The sequence below is a fragment of the Biomphalaria glabrata genome, chromosome 5, assembly GCF_947242115.1.
Source record: "Biomphalaria glabrata chromosome 5, xgBioGlab47.1, whole genome shotgun sequence".
In the NCBI taxonomy this organism is placed as follows: Eukaryota; Metazoa; Mollusca; class Gastropoda; family Planorbidae; genus Biomphalaria; species Biomphalaria glabrata.
The window spans coordinates 21,595,183-21,615,186 of NC_074715.1; the positions used below are offsets into that span (position 1 = coordinate 21,595,183).

Consider the following 20,004-nt stretch of genomic DNA (forward strand, 5'->3'; position numbering starts at 1 on the left):
TAAATAAAGTAACGGGTATGTAATAAAATGACCCAATTAAATTTTGCAATGTTAAATGACTTTTTTTAATGACATTCAAAAAAAAAAAGTCAACATTTAACTTTAAACATTCAAGTGTAAGACTTGCAAACAACAGCTACTTTTGGGAAATTTGATGATAATAACAAAAAGTGAGCTTTGATTGTACCTCTGTATATAATACTCATTACACTGACTCTTTAGGAGTGGATTGTTGTTATGTTATGAATAACATTACACTGTATTATATGTTTTTTTTAATAAAGAGAAAACAAATTCCCTTCATCACTATCTAGTGTTGGAGGCATGGTGGCTGACTTGTAAAGTGCTTGGTTTCCGAACCGGGGGTCTAGGTTTCAAATCCTGGTGAAGACTGGGATCTTCTGACTCCATCCAGCTCTAATGGGTATTTGACATTAGTTAGTAAAGGTGGTTGGTCATTGTACTGGCCACATGACACCCTCCTAAACTGTTGGCCAAAGAAACAGATGACCTTTACATCATCTGCCTATAGACCTCAAGGTCTGAAAGGGGAACTTTACTTTACTATCTAGTGCTAAAAGAAATTGTATTTTTTTTTTTGTTATTAGATACTGGTACCAGTATATAATTATTCTTTTTTTGATGAAATGTAAATAGTAAAACCTTGCAGTCAATGTTTGATTTTATATTAGTTAGGAATCATAATCTTTGTGATTTGATATTAGTTAAGAAACACAATTTTTTTATTTGATATTAAGAAGCATAATCTTCATACATTTACTTTTTCAGGTCATATTTAAAAAGATGTTGTATGCCTTGTGTTTTTTCCATGCCTTGGTTCAAGAAAGAAAGAAATTTGGTCCATTAGGCTGGAACATTCCATATGAGTACAATGATACTGACTTGAGAATCAGTGTTTTACAACTACAGATGTTTTTAAATCAGTATGAGGTTTGAAACATTCCCCTATTGGAGCACATGTCATATTGGTGAACTAGTGTGCAATATGATGTGCTGGCTCTGTTATTAGTTGGCACCTTTAAAATTGTGTGTTTTATTATTTCAGTTTGCTTTATTGAAAACTAAAATTCAACTAACCCTGTATTATTATGCTAACTCTGTAAAACATAACCTGTTAATGTCAACACCTAATTAATCTTTTCTTCTTATTCATTTTTGTCTCCACATGATAAGCCGTCTTTGTACAGTATGTAATTAATATCAATGTATTATTTCCTCAGAAAACCTTGAACAACTATAATAATATACTATATAGAATATTAAAATATGCATATAGGACACCCTGCTGAACCAAAGTAAACACACAATATGTTTGGGTCATTCGGCCATTATCAGCCAAAACAAATGAAAACTGAAGAGAACAAAAATTTAAAAATGTAATCCTTATCATGACATGATTGCATTAGCAATTATTTCCAGTTTAAAATTAAAATGAGAAAATATAAATAGCTTAAGCCTGATTTTTTTGGTGTGCATTATTTCATTTATTGAAACAATTAGATTTTTATTAGAGAAGTACGTCAACATTGTATTTCAATTATTATCTTATCACAATATTAGAAATAAGGCATATGTAAATTGTAGATAACAATTTTTTTAATGTGTTTTTTTTTTTAAATAGAAATTTATTGAAGATGTGATTTATTATTAAACAAATTTCTGGAAAAAAAAAGCCTTGATGTAAATGTCACTGTATTTATTTTGTTGCTGTCCTTTAGGAAGTGCAATATGAAGCACTGATCTATTTAACTGGTGAGTGCAACTATGGTGGGCGTGTGACGGATGGCTGGGATAGACGCACACTTCTCACTATACTGAGAAAGTTTTACTGTACAGACTTAGTGACTCAGGAAGAATTCTTCTTTGACCCAAACAACAAGTATGCTCTACCACCAGATGGTGATGTAAGTGATATTGGTCTCACTCTTTGTCATCACTAAAGCGATCCTCATGTTACTAACTGTATTTCTATTGTATCATTTATTCCCTTTTAATACAAAATGTACATTATTTATAATGATATTTATGTAAAATAAGAACACATAGTCTAAACCCTGTACAATTTGTATACTATTTATTAATATTTTATTGTTGGTGCTAAATGCATGTATCCTTGCCTTTATAAAGCACCTCTACATGCGAAATACAATTGTGTTTTGTCTATTTGTGTTCAGTATGAAAGTTATATTACATATACTCAAAACTTGCCACTCATGGCCTCTCCTGAAGTCTTTGGAATGCATCCAAATGCTGAGATTACAAAGGATCAAGCAGAGACACAATTGTTATTTGATAACATTCTTCTCACATTGGTAAGGTACCTGTTACTGTCAGACAAATCTTAACATTTGTTTTATCTCATTTCTGTTTTTATTTTTTTTCCATTATCTCCTCTAGTAAGTTGCCAAAGCCTTGTAGTCTCTTTTTATATTTCCTTGTAATGTTTGTATTTATGTAGTCTTAACCCACTACCTATTAACTTATTCCTTTTATCCCCATGTGATTTTTTTTTACCATCTTACAAATATCATACTTCTTCATTTTGAATGTTTTGTATGTCAAATTATAATAAGAAATCTGGTAAAATCTGTGTTTAAAAAAAGTTGTTTATTATGATGACAATCCTGTATAAACAATTATGTACACATGAAGAAATGCTTAGAATATTCTATAAATAATTTAATATAAATTTCATAGTTTTTCTATACAGCACATGCAACACATTTCTAGTTATATATAACTTAGGATATACTTTGATATTTACTCTTTTATAATCTTCCCACATTGTGTGTACATTCTTATGCATCACACCAACTTGACATTTTAATGACATGTATAATGACTTCGTTTGCAGATTTGTAGAATATTTTTTATACTAATATTTTCTGCTTTGCTTGTGTAGGGAAAGTCTAAAAGTAAAGAAGGCAAATCTTCGGATGAAGTAGTGGATTCTGTAGCCTTGGATATTATTGAAAGATTACCAGCCAACTTTGACACAGAAATAGCCCTTAGGAAATACCCAACATCCTATTCACAGAGTATGAATACAGTATTAGTACAGGAGATGGTTCGCTTCAATAAACTACTTATTAGAATAAGGAGTACACTTCTTAATATTAGAAAAGCTATCAAGGTAATTTTATTGAATCTTTTAATGAGTCATGATTATGAAACATATTTCTTTAGGCCCTATGGTTTACCATCTTTTTACATTAAATGTTTAGTTGTCTGCATCCGTTCAATGGACTGCATTTTGTGTGTGTATGTGTGTTAAGCCTAATCAAACTACTACTTCTAGTTCATTAGGTCAAGATCTTGAACAAAACTGTTGTGCAATACACTGAGTTAGGTATAAGAGCAGGAAGTTTCAAAGTCAATATTTCAACCCCTCAGACATCAAAGTACAGTTGAACTATTAGCTACTCAAAACAATTGTCACAAGACCTGAGAGATTATTTTATTATGTATTGCATTTTTCAATTTTACATTGACCTTGAGCTTTCACATCAAAAACATTCTTAATGCTGTATTTATTCATTCAAACCTTGTATTTGTCACACCTGATATGTTTCAGTATCTTCTTCAATATTGCTCAAAGAATACTTTTAATACTCCACCACAGGGCTTAGTTGTCATGTCCACTGAAATGGAAGAAGTTGTGGGTAGCATACTAACTGGGAAAGTGCCTAACGTGTTTAAAAAAGTATCCTATCCATCACTGAAACCTCTTGGCAGCTATATCAATGATTTTCTTGCTCGTCTGCAGGTAAGAAATAATACCCAGCTCAAGAATTCTACATGAACAAAATCTTTTAAAATGTACAACCCATTAGTCTCAACACATTTTATTCTTTTAGTTTCTACAAACCTGGTATGATGCTGGTCCACCACCAACTTTCTGGTTGTCTGGATTCTTTTTCACTCAAGCCTTTTTGACTGGAGCTCAGCAGAACTATGCCAGAAAGTTAGTAGGTTGTTTACTTTTTTTTTTTTTTTTTCAAATAAAAAAAAATCAGAGCATAATTAAGTTGTAGAATAATATTTAAGTGAATATTTCAGTGTTTATTTGAAATTATGTTACAGAGTTTCAAAAAAGAATGTTACTTGTATGAAAAAATTGAATTTGACTTTACACAATTTATTTCTTATCCCATAATTTAAAAAATAAAAGTCAACAATAAAAAAGGAATATGATAAATATTCTACACATTTTACTTTGAACATTTTGTAATGAATAGTAATTTTTTGTATTCAAAAACTATGTTCAGATTAATTTAAATTTGAACTGAAGCAAATGTTCATTTTAGTGTTCAGTGCTATCTAAATAAGTTGGTCATTAGATGCTGAGATCAAGTTTTCTTTATTTCCACTACAGGTATACTATACCTATTGACCTCTTGACTTATGACTTTGAAGTGTTAGATGATAAAATGTACAAAAGGCCACCAGAAGATGGTAAGAAATATTTAACAAAGTTTTTTGTTTAGATTTAAATAGTTGTTTAATAGAAACTAAAACTTTCTGTCCAATGTTATAAATGTAGGTGTTTGACTATATAAATAATATTCTAATGAATGTCACTTTAAACTGTATAGAAACAATACTTACTATTTCACAGCTGCTCTGGTTGGGACAACTGTTCTAGATGGGAGCTGACCATATGTCACAGCCATTTATTTTTTGTTATCCTAAAGATGGATAGGGTATAAGAGGCAATCCTCTCAAAGACTTTAATGACCAGTTCAGATATTAGCTGACATAAAGTGTTCTTCTGTCAGCAACTGGCTTTCAAAATAGACTGGTGGAGATGAAGACCACTGCACATACCTTTGAAACCCAAATGGAAAGCTACCATCTAAAACAGGTGTAGATGAAAAAAGAACTTAAAAAGACTTCTGTAGATTTTGGCTGGAAGAGATATTGATCTCTTACTTATTCTCACTCTTAAGATAATACTTTAATACTCAAGTATTGAAAATAGTTTTTTTTTTAAATCTATCTACATTAATAGTTATTCTGCTATTGGTGTCACACTTGTTTTGAGAATATGACAGCAGTTTTTTTTATGTTTTCTTTTTCCCAATGTTTGTTAAAAAGAAAATATAGAAGTAAACTTTTGATTTTAAACATTACCAAACCACTCAGTATTTATTTATCAAACAGGTGTGTATGTTTATGGTTTGTATTTGGTTGGTGCCAGGTGGGACAGAACTAAAAAAGTACTCAATGAATCATTACCTAAAATTCTGGCAGATAGTGTACCAACAGTAAGTCTGGAAAATTCTTTTTGGTCTCAATTTTGTATTTGTTTTCATGGACCTAGATTATTGGTCTTTGTTCATGTTGCACATCTACATGTCTCTGGAATTTAATAAAATATTAATCTATTTGAAATAAGTTGTTATACTATTTGAAATAAGTTGAATTCATTAAAAAGTGCTTCATTCTAAACGTGAAAATATTTGTTTACTTGTAAGTAAATAAATGTGTTTTTATTTTTTCAGATTTGGTTAAAACCTCTAAAAAAATCAGATCTCCATCCGTCAAAGATTTATGAATGTCCAGTGTACAAAACAACTGAAAGAAGAGGGACATTGTCCACCACTGGTCATTCTACAAACTATGTAATGACTATGTTGTTGCCATCTGATAAGCCCCAGGAACATTGGGTCTGCAGAGGTTTAGCTATGGTCTGCCAGTTAGATGATTAAGTACTTATATATATATATATATATATATATATATATATATATATATATATATATATATATATATATATATATATATATATATATATATATCCTTATCAAAGAGTCAAATTTTCTGATATTAAAAAATGTTCTATAGAAAAAATAATGCTTTTTCTTTGTTTGCTTTTGCTTTTTTTTATCTGTGTGTAAAGAAATGGGCTACTTTTTTTTTTTAGTCTATTTCGTACAAAGTGCAAGTAAGTTTGTAATTTGGCAGCATATTTTAGATTAAATATTGTCAGTTTAAGTATAAAGATTAAGGAAAATATCAGAGAAGTTTAATCATTTAAAATACAAAAATACATAAATACCATCTTCATTAAAGCCAATTAGCAATGTCATTTAATGCTGTCAGGAAAGTTTTTGTTGCTCAAATTAACAGTTTTATAACATTGGGAAGAGAGAATACAAAGATCTTTATTAAATTGTTATGTTGTTTATTTTTAAAGAACTTTGTAATGAAAATTAAGTGAAATGACATTTTTTCTTTTTTTGTACTTCAAATTCTAGCAAATTTTATAAATATTCAACTAAAAAAATAAATTCCCCAAAACATCTTAAATATTTAAAAAACATAATTTCTCTAGCATATTATTGTTTCCCAATACCTTCAAGACAAAAAAATATTCCTGTCAGTAAAAATAGTTTAGCTCTTGTAACTTTTACTAACTATTACCAAAACCAGAAAACATTGCTTGTGCGTGAAGAGGTGTTAGAACTCTACTCTATAATCCAAACTAAACTTTCAGAATAAAGGGCATCATATTTCATATGAACAATTGTGCTTCACACTTTAACACTAACTATTAGCTGGTATTGTGTAAAAGAGTTTTTAACTTGAAGTGATCTGCTATTTATCTGACTCATCAACATATCTATGTATTAGTACCTATAAGCATACAGCTCAGCAACTTTTTGTTCTATGTGTATGTATTCTAATGAAATTATTACTTGATCAATGTCAAGGTCTAATGTTTTATTCTATTTTAGTTCATTACACATAACTACCATATCAGTATTCTGCTGTTTTTTTTTTTTCTGTTTATTCTGTACTAGATATAATAAAATATATGCCCTATTTGAATTGACTTAACTCTCTGTTCAAATTATTTCATTTTTTTTAAAGTGATTCTATATTTTTTTTAACATTAACAGTTGGCCCTATATTAATGCAAACTTCTCTTAAACCCTTTATTTAGTGTATGTTAATTAGCAGAACAGAAGTAGACTTTGATGATTCAAAGATAACTAAACAGTTTATCACTGATTTGGGATGTCTTATTTGTTGATCCACATATATTTCAACTCAGAAACACTAAGAAAATAGAAGCAGTTAAACTATGAAAAAATTTACAATAGTTAAACAAATAGGTTAATCTGACATTGGACTTATCTATAGAATTTACTTATTTCCATATATGGCTTGATTTTAATTTTATCATATGCAAGTAGGCCTACAATGACCCATTGCTTTAACTTTTCCTCAACACAAGAACTTGAAGGACTAATTTCTCAGCCACTGAATCCAAGCAAAATATCTACAGATGAAATTAAGCTATTTAAGATTATTACATAATGTGGTATCAATAAAAGCCACTGTTCTCTTGGGTTTTGCTTCATAAAGTAATTTGCTTTTTAAAATGAATTTTTATTTTATGTGCTTGATGTTTTGTTTTTTGTTTACATTTTTCAGATGTTCCTTTAGCCTACACACCCCAGAACAGCACGGGATGGTGGCAGGCAGGGTTTGAACCTGTGACCGATCGAGCCACAGGATATTTGAGCTAATACCACATTAACAGACATTAATTTGAATACAAAATGTATATAGGAAAGAAATAGGCCTATCATATTTTCAATTTTCTAAGCATTTAAGAAATTATTTAAAATTTTAGTAAAAAAAGTGTTTATATCTTAGATCTAATTTTGTCCATTTGTGTACAAAGTCAATAACCAATAATTTTAGTTTCAAATTGAGAACATGTAAAAATATGACTAAAAGGAATTTTGCCCATTTATTATAATTACTGTACCAAAACGTGTCAAGAACACAGATTAAATAGTTTCCACCTACACTGCCTGCGACACACAATGTGCATCTCCTGGAGGGATCGTATCACCAACAAGGAAGTTTTGACATGGGCCAACATGCACAGCATCTATGCTCTCCTTCAACAGAGAAGAATACGCTGGCTAGGTCATGTCAGTCGCATGCCAGATGGAAGAATCCCTAAAGACATCCTAAATGCTGAGCTTGCAGAGGGAGTCAGACCCAGGGGCCGTCAAGACTAACCTACAGAGATGTCTGCAAGTGAGACATGAGAGCTATGGGCATCGATCAAAGTATGTGGGAGGAGATAGCCCAAAACCGGACAGCATGGAGACAGACTGTAACTGCTGGTATGAACTTCACCGAATGCAAAAGAAACAAAGCTGCATCAGCCAAGAGAAAGGAAAAGAAATCTGCCCTAGGACAGATGTGGATATATGCATGCACAAACTGTGGCAAACTCTGCCGCTCCAGAATTGGCTTGATCAGTCACTCCAGATTCTGCCCCCATCTTAAGACGTAACCAAAGCCAGTGACTCATCTGGGCGCATCCATTGTCTTCCGAGACAGAAGGAGCCATATATATATATATATATATATATATATATATATATATATATATATATATATATATATATATATACCAAAACAATTTAGTTTATTCAAAAGTTGAGATAGAAATTTATTTTGTAACCATACTCAATGCAGCTAAAAAAAATACTTGCAATAAAGATTAAGAGCATCAAATCACAAGTACACAATAATAATAATAATCTTTATTATCAATTAGGATTTAGGATAATCACAGTCTAGATAATATATAGATCATTAGATGTAGGCTCTTTAACTTTAAGATCTAATTCAAAATTATTAATGCATAAAACACATCATAATGTAATTAAAAAATAAAACAAAACCTAATAAAAATATTTAAAAAGACATAAATAGAACATTTCCTATTCCATTAGCTAGGACAAATTTATAAAAATGCTCCTTTTGTTATTAGTATAAGTAAAATAAGACCAGAGCAAGGAATGGGTTGCACGATTCGAATCAACCAGGAAATCCAACAACTTGGCAGATTTTAAGTTACTGAAAACATGCATGACTAGTTGGCATCCTTTTTTTTTACACAGCAGTACAGTACGGAACAAGTTCAAGAATGATTGTTTATAAATGGCTGCAAACAATGGGATCGAAAATTTAGATCCAAATCTAGATCTGATCGACCACCTAGATTTATATTAATACGTAACCCTATGCCCTATTCTTAGTTAAATCGATTGATTCAACAAGCTGTTGTAGACAAATAAATAGATTTTTAATCTAGTTACTAGAGATCTAGTCTAGTTTTACTAAAAATAAAGTAAAGCCAGTAATGAGTAAATTGACGTATTGAGTGTAAATACTGTGTAAATAATAAAAAAGAAAAGGCTTTACTGTTTTACTTTTAATAAAGGTAAATTCAAAATCGCCAAAACAATATGAATATTTATGAATGATATTGAATGGATCCAGATCATCCAGAATTCGATCTAGATCTATAATATAGATTTATAGATAGATCTAGGATTCTAGATTGAATAGATTATCTAAATTGATTCTCTAAACACTTAGACTTAGTACTTTTTAAGTTAGTAGGCCTACTGTTACTGTTATAACTCAGAGTCTACTCTACTTCTACTACTAGTAGTACTAGATTACTGGCTTACACCCATTTCAAACCCTTTTTACAAAGCTTTTATTTATATTAACTCACACTGTATATTCTGTCAGTCTCTCTGGTAAAATGTTTGTACATGTTTAATGTTATTTCTCCCACACCCAATTTCGGGATCAAGCTGGAATTCTGCACAATTATTTTTTTTTCCTAACAGCTTAAGAATCAATTTAAAAAAATGAACTAATTACTTAATTAACTATTGGTATTTAATTCTTTTGTTTGGATCTCGTTCAAGGGAAAGAAATTGTACTTGCCTGAAGTGGTGGTATAAGCTGAATTAGTGCCCTTTATCGGATGTCATCTGAGGCTTGTTGAACACAAACATGAAAGAGAAACAATAGATAACTATACAACATTCCATGTTTATACACTCTTTGCATATTATATGCCGCTATTTAGCTGGGCCGGCCTTAAGTCACTGCAACCTATGCGACTGCAGAAGACCCCACACTTTCATAGGATGCATGCTAATACTAGGTTTAAATTATAAAATTAAACCATTTTATAACTCATAAAAACAGATTTCCCGCTGCCTCCTGTTTTACCAGGATGTCCTGAAATTGCAAAATGTATGAAAAAGTCTTGGAAATCTCCAAAAATTATATTATTAAAATCTTTTGAAAACTCATAAAATTCTCCTGAAATATTGACAAAATTGTCATTTTGGGGTGTCATTCGATATAGAAAACATCAATCTTGAGTGCGATAAAAAAAAAAGACATTATAATATACTCGAAATTGTGGGATCTGGCAGAGGAGATTATAAAGTTCAGGGACAAGGAGTTTAACTACTTCCGCTGGGATGCCATCTCTCCCTGGAGATTTTCTATTTTTCATGCAGTTAATTGCTTTTTTGAGATCACCAAGGCTCGGAAGCTCATCTAGGCATTCCAATACTGGAAGATCTGGTAGAGAAGCAATGGGCAGAAAAGAGTGTTGTACAATATATTGCTGACTAACAATACTAAAGCCTTAGTCTACCGGACCTGTGTGATGAGCACTTTGCTATACGGAAGTGAAACATGGTCAATCTACTCATGGCAGGAAAAAAAAGCTGAATGTCTTCTTCCACCTCTGGTGTCTAAGGTTTAAAATAAGGTGGCAAGATAAAATAGCCAATAAGGAAGTGCTACAAAGAGCAGGATGCCAGGATATGCGCTGTGTTATCAGCAGCAGACGCTTTGGATGGCTTGGCCATGTTCGTAGAATGCCAGTAGTTCAACTGCCACAAGACATTCTAACAGAAGGCAGGAGAGCCGCTGGTCACCCACTTTTACAGTATACGGATGTATGCAAACGTGACATGAAGTTCTTCAAAATTGACACTAGCAGCTGGGAAAAAGTGGCACTGGATATATCCATATGGAGAGAGAGCATAAAGGAAGGGTCTAGGATTGCAGATGCCATACACAACAGCAGCAGAAAGAAGGGTGAAAATGCAAAAGCGGCTGGTGTTTACATATGCCCAACCTGTCACAGCAGCTGTGTATCAAGGATTGGCCTCTTTAGCCACACAAGAAGTTACAAAGGGAAAAGATCGTCTCTCTCGAGACATAAAATGCCACAGATAGATAGGCAATGTCTAACATCTAGACTATAACTGTAGACCTTATTTATTGATCCTTATAGATCTAGAATATATATATATATATCTACACTATAGTCATAGACTAGACCTAGATTATAGTATAACTAGATTGTGACCATTGTCTAGATAGATCTACTAGTCTCTAACTAGCTACTTATTCTTCTAGGACTAGGACCTTCATTCAATGAAAAAAAATAAAGATGTCAATAGAGTAGAAATATATATAATATGAATATAGATCTATGTGACGATCTTGTCAGTAGTCTAGATTAATAAGATATTGTTGTAAACTTTTGAGTATTTGTTGGTGCATCAAATATTCTTTACCTGCCTTTTTAATTTAATTTCTAAATTTGTACTTCCAAGATATTTAAAGGTTTCTTCTTCACAAGAAAGAAGTTGTTGTTTGGTCCATGTCTCTACAACATGTTTCATGCTTATATCTAGATCTAGCTTACTGACATTCACTTCAAATCCTGTTAGTCATGATGCATCTTCTGTTTCTGCAAAAGCACTAATTTTTTTGATGTCACTGGTGTCTTTCCCCAACAGATGTCATTAATATATAGATTTGTATTAGATATTCTAGAGGTAATTGTTAATAGTCCCAATTGGTTGCAAATTTTAAAAAAAATCATATAAAAATTGATTTTTTTTTAAATTGAAGATTGTTAAATCTGGTTAATTGATTAGAATAAATATTTTATCAACTTTAATCTGCATCATGTCTTAAGACTAGATTTTTATTAATTTTGCTCTGAAGTCTTGTTTTTGACATTGAACTAAAACAACTTAAATATAAATCTAGTAGATTACAATTACATAAGAGTCTAAGGCTTGTTTCAAGACTCAAGACAAAGTCAGAGGAGTTTTTTTTCGAAGAACAGGCAGGCTTCAGAGCAAGTAGATGCCCTGTTGAAAAAAATATTGAACGCCAGGCTGTTAAATGAAAAATAGAATTCACTTTTTTTTTTATTGAAATAGCTTCTTCCATCCCCACACCTTTCTCAGAGTGTATTTGAAATCAATGAAGGAACAGAGCTGTATGTAATAGTTACACACACACAAATAAAATTAATTCATTTTTTTAACAGGTGAAAGGAAAATTGTGGAGACATGCGGCTAACCCGTACATTTCTTCAAAGTCTAAGCATAGATTCTACTATGGCCTATGAACTGTATGATTTGAATGATAGTCCCAAAGCTGTTAGTCCAAATGTCTTAAGAGGAATAAGAATTGCTCTGTTAAGCTTCTTGGCAATAGTTTTGGTAAATATGAATTATTCAATCAATCTCGGATTAAGCTGAAATTTAGCACCCTTATTTCTTTTACCTGACAACACAAGAATCAATAAAAGAAATTAACCAATTAGTTATTTAACTATTGGTAATTCATTATTTTGATTGGTACCTTGATCAAGGGAAAGACAGATGTGGAATTAGTCCCTTTAGGGAACATTTTATGCATTTCAAAAACAATCCTGTAAACATTCACCAATGTACCGTTTTCTTCCATTCCACTTCAAGTGATAGGTTCATAGCGCATTGAGAAAGCTAAAAGCTAAATAAAAAACAATTAGTAAAAATATTTCTAATCACACAGATTTTATTATGTACTAGCATACGCCGCTATTTTGCAGGGCCGGCCTTCTGCCACTGCTACCTATGCGACCGGAGTGGGCCCTGCGCTTTCATAGGCCCCACGCTAATTCAAGGTGTAAATTATTAAATTAAATCATTTTATAACTTATAACAGATTTTCCGCGACCTCCTGATTTACCAGGAGCTCCTGGAAATCTCCTGAAATAGCAAAATATACAAAAAGGGTCTCGGAAATCTCCATACATTGTTTTTAATCCTTTGAAAAATAAAAAATCTCCTGAAATATAGACAAAATTGTCATTTCAAGGTGTCAAGATCTATGTAGGTATCAAAATTTTTATGATACCGGTATACTGTATGACTATGCTACAGGCAACATTTGTAAAGTAATTCTGTACGTAGTAAAGAATGAATCAAATGCAAAGACGAATTTATTTGCTAATACAAACTCATAATTTTCACCTATTTCCTTATAATCCGTATACCTACCCAATCTGGGCCCCGTGCAATCCGTTTCGCATAGGGCCCTTCACGGTTAAGACCAGCCCTGCTATTTAGTGACAGGTGAATACAGAGAAGATTACTTGTTCTCCACCCCCCCCCCTCTTTTTTTTCGCTGCAAAAGTTTCGTGGGGTAACACTCTTGTCCGACTTGCAGAAATAAAAGAGTTATTTTTTCGTGACTTTTAATGAGAATTATTTAAATAATATAGACAAGTCAGTTGTAACTATAATTACATGACTGATCCAAACTAATTGATACAATTACACTGAATTTTAGCTTTGTTTTTTATTTTTTAATGTTTTTTTTATGTTTTTAGATAGGTGCTATAAGCATCTTAGGTATTGGACTATGGACGCTGGAGGCTGAGTATGGTAATCAACAGGTGTCGGAGCTAATAAATGCTCAGATCTATAAAGCAGATTCCTATTTAATGATTATTGGAGGAAGTGCTATTATAGCTATCAGTGTTGTTGGTTTTCTAGGTGTTTTCAAGGACTACAGATGTTTACTTGGATTGGTAAGTCAGAATAATTATAGTGATTCTCAATAAGATGATAGAGACTGTAGCTTGTAACATTGACTGAGAAATGATAATAAAATATAGTTGTAGAGCCTGACAAATGTTATTCTTTTTGTATATATTTCAGCATATTGGGCTTTTGTCATTCTTATCAATAATGTTGTTTGTAGCTGGAGTCTTGGGTTATGTACTAGTGGGTGAGGTAAGTACTTCTCTTTGATTACTTACTAAATCCAGAAAAAAGTTTTTCAGCAGGCCACACTGCTAGCCTTTTCTGTACTTATGCATTTTATTTTAGATAACTATGTTGTCTTTCCCTCAGCTTGAAGATAAAGTAAAGGATAAAATGGAAGATGTGCTGACAAAAAACTATGGCGTTGACATTTATCAAAGTGCTAGAAACCGTATCATAACTGAGGCATGGGACACAGTACAACAAGGGGTAATATTGTCAGCTTGAGTTTAGTTATTTCTGGGTTAAATCTTGTTATTGGTTTGGTTGTTCTAATATTTTTAATAGAACCTTTATTTTTTTTTTTCTTTAAAGTTTGCTTGGGTGTTTTTTTATTGACTTTAATTTTAATTTGATGTGCCAGTTTGAATGTTGTGGTGTCAAAGGGGATCAAGACTCTTTAGACTCCTGGTACATTTACCAGAGAACTGCTTGGTACTCTCAAGGTTTAAACAGTAAGACTTTTTTTTTTCTTTTATGATGTTTAAATTATACACTTGCTTCACCACAACAGGATAATTTAATGACAATAATTGACTGTTGGTTTCATGAAAGTAATTAAACATTTAATTGTTTCTTTTTCATTTCATAACTTTTTATTTAACTTCAGATGGCAGCTATGTACCAGAGAGTTGCTGTAAAGGAACTGAGAATATTTTACAGTGCACTGGCATTATACCATCCCCAGGCAGTCCCCCTAGAGTAAAGCCTCCAATCAAAGATAACTCCTATCTCAAGAATTACACACTTTTCACAACCGTAAGTTTAATTTGTATTGTCCAAAGAAGGTTGAATGGGCTATAGAGCTAGATCTCGTAAACACTACAAAAGAACATTTATTTGGTGAAACAGGTTAAAACGTAATCAAAATAATTTATTCCATTTTTTTTCATTGCAAATCGCAAAAAAAAATTAATGTGAAAAAGGCAAAAGTCATGTGAGTCATCATGTAGATGGATTTGATAGTTAATTCTAGGTTTGGCTTGATAGGATACATTTACTTTTTATTGGTTGTAGCAATGAATGTAGTTTGATAAGAATATTGATATGACTGTGACATAGGACATAATTACTTAATTCAATTTTTCCTGAGAGACAACATTAGAATAACACATCTATTCTTAAGCTTTCATGTAGTTAATGTTTTGCCACTCTTTCACTACCATTGAACTTTTTGAGGGAGAAGTTAGTTTATGTTTTTATATAACTAGGCTTATTTTAAATTGCTGGAGTTTTGTGGCACTTAAAAGTTTTCATTTCCTGCTACTGCACAAACTTTTTGATTACCTGTCAACTTAAAAGCACAAGCAAGCTGCCTGAATTTAGGAAATATAAACTTCTTTTTTTTTAAAGAAAAATAACCACTGCTAAATTGCAGTCCTAACAATATTTCTGTCACTTTTTCAATTTTCTATAATTTCATTACAAAATGATTTTTTTTTTAATTTGTTGACAGGGCTGTTTTAATGTTCTTCATCCTTACCTACATCGAACTGGAATCACTATTGGAACCACAGCCATAGTTGTTGGAGTTTTTATGGTGAGCTTTGAAAAATTAAGTTTCTCTTTGTGCTAAATGAAAGTATATAAAGATTATTCTAATAAAAAATCTATATGCATAAACAATTCAATCCAACTCATTGAAATTCCACTTGATTTCCCTTTTTTTTTTTCTCATATGTTCTTATTGAAAAATATTCCAATGAATCAATTCCATATGTATGTATGTGTGATACATAGACACACACATACACACACACATATATATGTATATACATACACATTGATGCAAGATAGCTGGCATGCGGGCAAAATTACATCTACAAAATGACTTGCCTGTAAATGCCAGTCCAATTGATAGTTAGTAATGGACTTTTTTTTTTCTATTGCCATGTAGACACATTTTGGGCGACTTAGTGTACAAGATATAGAATTCTATTAATATAATAAATCTTATAATCTATATTTCAAACTTTTCAATTAAAAGATTGATGAAAAATTAAAACTTTAAAACATTCAATCTTTATAATAGTAGTGAAACATTCAAACCAATTTAAACATTAAACATTTAAACTTTAAAATCAAAGTGAAACATTCAAACATTATAATAGCAGTGAAACATTCAATCTTTATAATACCAGTAAAAAATTTAATCTTTATAAAAGCTGTGAAACATTAAAACTTTATAATAGTAGTGAAACATTCAAACTTTATAAAAGCAGTAAAACATTTAATCTTTATAATAGCAGTGAAACATTCAAACTTTATAATAGCAGTAAAACATTCAAACTTTATAATAGCAGTGAAACATTAAAACCAATTAATTGCAGTAAAATTCATGATTTAAGTCCATACAGTTGATTCTGGTGACTGGCACAATGTTGACTCAAGTAATCAGCTAGTCCAATTATTTATACAAGCATCATTTACAAGAATACTTTGCTAATTTCAGAGTTGGTCCAGTCATACATTAGCTGTAGTCTGATGAATGTAAAAGTAAAAAAAAACTAAAAGCTTGCTGTTGCATTCATACTTCCCTGCATACACTAATGCATTGCTGTACTTGCAGGTGTACTAGACACCATTCTGCTACTGCTTTCCTGTGAACACTAATGCATTGCTGTGCTTGCAGGTGTACTAGACACCATTCTGCTACTGCTTTCCTGTGAACACTAATGCATTGCTTTGCTGGCAGGTGTACTAGACACCATTCTGCTACTGCTTTCCTGTGAACACTAATGCATTGCTGTGCTGGCAGGTGTACTAGACACCATTCTGCTACTGCTTTCCTGTGAACACTCCATTGGCACCTTGTGTTTGCGAGAATGAACTACAAGGTGGCTACACTTTCTCATTAGTACATTTATTATGAAATGCTCTTGTACCCTAGTAAATTGATCACTCCATATGCCCCTTAGAGAGCTATGGACTTAACTATTCTTATTGTGCCTCGTTTTTACCCTCAAAGCTTATGGATTGCAGAGCTTTCATGTATACATACCAAAGATTTGGAACTTGCTCCCCATTGAGTTCAGATGCACCAGATGTTTCACTGCATCCAAACAGAGTATCAAGACTTATTGAAAATTCAAAACTCTCTCAGATTAGTTTTTGGCCTCTAGCTATGTTCTCATGGTACATTCAGCCAACATTTTGTTTTCCGTTCAACACTGTTTTAAAAAAATATTATTTATGAAACTTTTTTTTTTCAGATTGTTGAATTGGTTTTGTCCATCTGCTTTTATAGGACTCTGCCAGAAAAGTCATAACTGAATGATTTTCCTCTCTTCATTTCATCTGAATTCAACTGGTGATGGTACAAAAAGTTGCTTACATTTTTTTATTGTCAGCCGAAACCTCTAGAGTTATAAATTATTTTTACCACCCTTTTGGTCACATGGTATTTATAAAATTTAATGGTAATGTTCAAACTGCTCATTTCTATTTCAATTTGTTGTGCACTTATTATTTTTGATGATGTTTTTTATGTAAATTTGTTACTTTCATGATGACCCTACCTGACACAAGTATTATTTGAATGTGTATATTTCTTTTATAAGTCTTTTTTTTTAAGTCTGTATTGATTTTTGTCTCAGCCATTAGATTTTAGATGTTTCTTTTACCAACAAAATATTCAAGATTGCGGTAATGACATTCCTGTTTTTTTGTTGTTTTTTGTTTTTTTATTTGTTCTCATTATATTGAATTAACTTACAGTAGCCACTTGATTGTTTGCTTGTAAGAATGTTTTATTGAACTGTTTGTGAAAAATTGAGTGTATAGTTACAACTCTTAGAGGGACAATACCTTTAAATCATTTTATGGCAAAACAGTTTTTATTTATTTATTTAGCCAGTACTTCAATCCACAGTTTTATACTTAGGCTTACTTATATATAAATATATGTATGTATTTAGAAAGATCACTGTTAGTGTACATATATGTGTGTAAATATATTCAACACATACTTGATGCACTCTATGCTAAGTTCAAGTGTGTATGGATTTCTTATGTTTTGTTGACAATGTTATGTCAGGAGTTTAGTTGAACATTTGTATTTATTGACTTGATTTATTCTAATACAGGTCATAGATTATCTACTGCTAAACAAACTCAGAATGAAAACTTTAACTCTTTAAATTCAGAGTTGTTTTCCACATTTTATCAGAATTATTCACTTAGTCCATTTGTAGTGCTTTTAAAGTTAAACCTGCAGAAGTATTCTGTTTCAGGTCAGAAAAAAATGTATAATTTATTATGGAAGATAAGTTAACACATGGTCTTATTTGATAACTCACCCACTACAGACAAAATGTTTATTCCAATGTAGAAAATTTACAAGTATTTATGATCCAGATTAAAAAAAAAAAAATTTTGTATGATCTGTACACTTGCTGGATAGCATTATCCCATATCACCATAATGAAAATACAAAATTTAAAGCAACTCAAAACATTTAGAGATAGAGTATGAAACAAATGAGTACTAAAACATTCATGATAGGAGCAGTTTTTTCAACAGAAAACATGATATTAAATTCAAAATGAGAGCATCATTCCGAAGACAAAGTACTTTTTTTTTTAAATAATTTTCATATCGTTACCAGTATGTTCAAAATGGTAACTGAAGCTTTATATATCAATTATAGTTTATGAGTATTATTTTTAAAAGCAGTTTTGTAACTAATTTATTATACAATACATTGGGTTGTTTATATCTCTTCCAGACTGCCCAAAGATGATTTAATTATTGAAAATGCGAAATTGACCATGAATCCTTGATATAAAACAGACATTGTTATAACAATGTCAACCAAATGAAATTAACATTTTGATACTTACACAAATTATTTCCTGTCTACCTTTATTATAAAATGAAGGCAGTATGTGAAAAAGATTTTTAAAATGTTTAAACTCTATAATGAAAGAATGTTGATTGGTATTGAATTTAATGCAATGAAAATATTAATGTAATAAAAAATGTTCTATACATCTTGATGACCCTGTGATATAATAGTGTTGGTTGATAGAGAAACAGAACTTGTGCATATATTGATCTATGTAACACAAACAATGATGTGATAAAAGTGACAATGATATTTTTGAAATAGCTCATTTGATATTGTCAAATCTGCTCATACTGTGCAGGAATATTGTGTTGATCTCAAGTTCATTCTTCTTTGATTAGTTTTGCTTTGTCAATTTACTGCTGTGTGTTGTATTATTTAATTTATTTGTAGTGCTTCTGATTTTTTTTGGTTTGCAAAATATACATTATAAAAGGCTTTATTGACTTACTGTATTCGCTCAATGGATGAAGTTTTGATTTTTTTGACTATTTTTAAATAGTATTTTAAATATTTATAGAATTCAAATTTTTTTAAACCTTTTTTAATATTTGTTTCAATTGAAAGTTGAATAGATATAATATGTTTCGAAATAGTAGTTTTGAGAATTGAAGAGGGTATTTTTAAGGGTAAATTTGACTTTGTAAACGTTTTAGGTAAAGAGTTAGTAAAAAAATTTCTTTATGCTGTTTTCTGTAAGTAAACCAAGTCAGAATAGTACACGTCTAAAGAATATTAAGGTACAACATAATTTGTTGACTTTTAGTGTAAGGAGACAAGTTTCCATATATTTATGCTCTATACTTCTCTTAAAGGCTCTAACATTTACTTCACAGCAATTGTTTTGTAACCTGTCGTTGGAACACAATATAATAGTACAAAGATTTTTTATACCTGTATATCTTTACATTCAATTGTGTATTTACAGTAATGAATTTTTCTGAAAGTTACTTTTAATACAGACGGTAATGACTGAAATGCCATGGCTTTGCTGAATGATCCATGTATAGAACTTGTTTGACCATATTTAAATAGCTGGCCTGTGCAACATTTGTTTATGCAAATATTTTATTCATCTTTAAAAGGTCACTTTTACCTTAGGTTGTGAAACACATTAAACTCTAAAGAAAAGAAAGAGGTCTATGTTTTTCTTGTTGATTGTGTATT

General features: G+C 31.1%; 2 protein-coding genes across 6 annotated transcripts in view; both read left to right on the forward strand.

Annotated features, from left to right (window-relative positions):
• The window catches only part of LOC106068923 (dynein axonemal heavy chain 7-like), a 70,131-nt gene extending 63,272 nt beyond the window's left edge, over positions 1-6,859 (forward strand). For 3 of the 4 annotated variants that reach the window (XM_013228421.2, XM_056028422.1, XM_056028421.1), the window contains 9 exons: positions 790-951; positions 1,740-1,925; positions 2,196-2,333; positions 2,924-3,154; positions 3,644-3,787; positions 3,879-3,985; positions 4,397-4,476; positions 5,185-5,288; positions 5,526-6,859. In XM_013228421.2, coding sequence (XP_013083875.2) covers positions 790-951; positions 1,740-1,925; positions 2,196-2,333; positions 2,924-3,154; positions 3,644-3,787; positions 3,879-3,985; positions 4,397-4,476; positions 5,185-5,288; positions 5,526-5,732 — 1,359 coding nt within the window. In that variant the 3' untranslated portion in view covers positions 5,733-6,859. The other variant, XM_056028420.1, reaches the window with a different exon arrangement.
• A 2,067-nt stretch (positions 6,860-8,926) lies between these two features.
• Positions 8,927-19,972, forward strand: LOC106068924 (tetraspanin-11-like). Of its 2 annotated transcripts, none has more exons than XM_013228423.2 (9): positions 8,927-9,072; positions 12,227-12,401; positions 13,556-13,756; positions 13,887-13,961; positions 14,082-14,201; positions 14,356-14,446; positions 14,602-14,750; positions 15,448-15,531; positions 17,204-19,972. In XM_013228423.2, exons 2-9 carry the CDS (start codon positions 12,249-12,251, stop codon positions 17,258-17,260), a joined length of 930 nt encoding a protein of 309 aa, XP_013083877.1. In that variant the 5' UTR covers positions 8,927-9,072; positions 12,227-12,248; the 3' UTR covers positions 17,261-19,972. The 2 variants fall into 2 exon arrangements, with proteins under 2 accessions (XP_013083877.1, XP_013083876.1); XM_013228422.2 differs by having other exon boundaries at positions 8,942-9,280.
• Positions 19,973-20,004: the final 32 nt, after the last annotated feature.

What these genes read in the sequence shown, in the direction of transcription:
- LOC106068924 (XM_013228423.2), top strand. Translation starts at nt 12,249, where the DNA reads ATGCGGCTAACCCGTACATTTCTTCAAAGTCTAAGCATAGATTCTACT. An exon ending in GTTATGTACTAGTGGGTGAG is followed by an intron (nt 13,962 to 14,081) that starts GTAAGTACTTCT and finishes TCTTTCCCTCAG; the next exon opens with CTTGAAGATAAAGTAAAGGA. An exon ending in ATTACACACTTTTCACAACC is followed by an intron (nt 14,751 to 15,447) that starts GTAAGTTTAATT and finishes ATTTGTTGACAG; the next exon opens with GGCTGTTTTAATGTTCTTCA.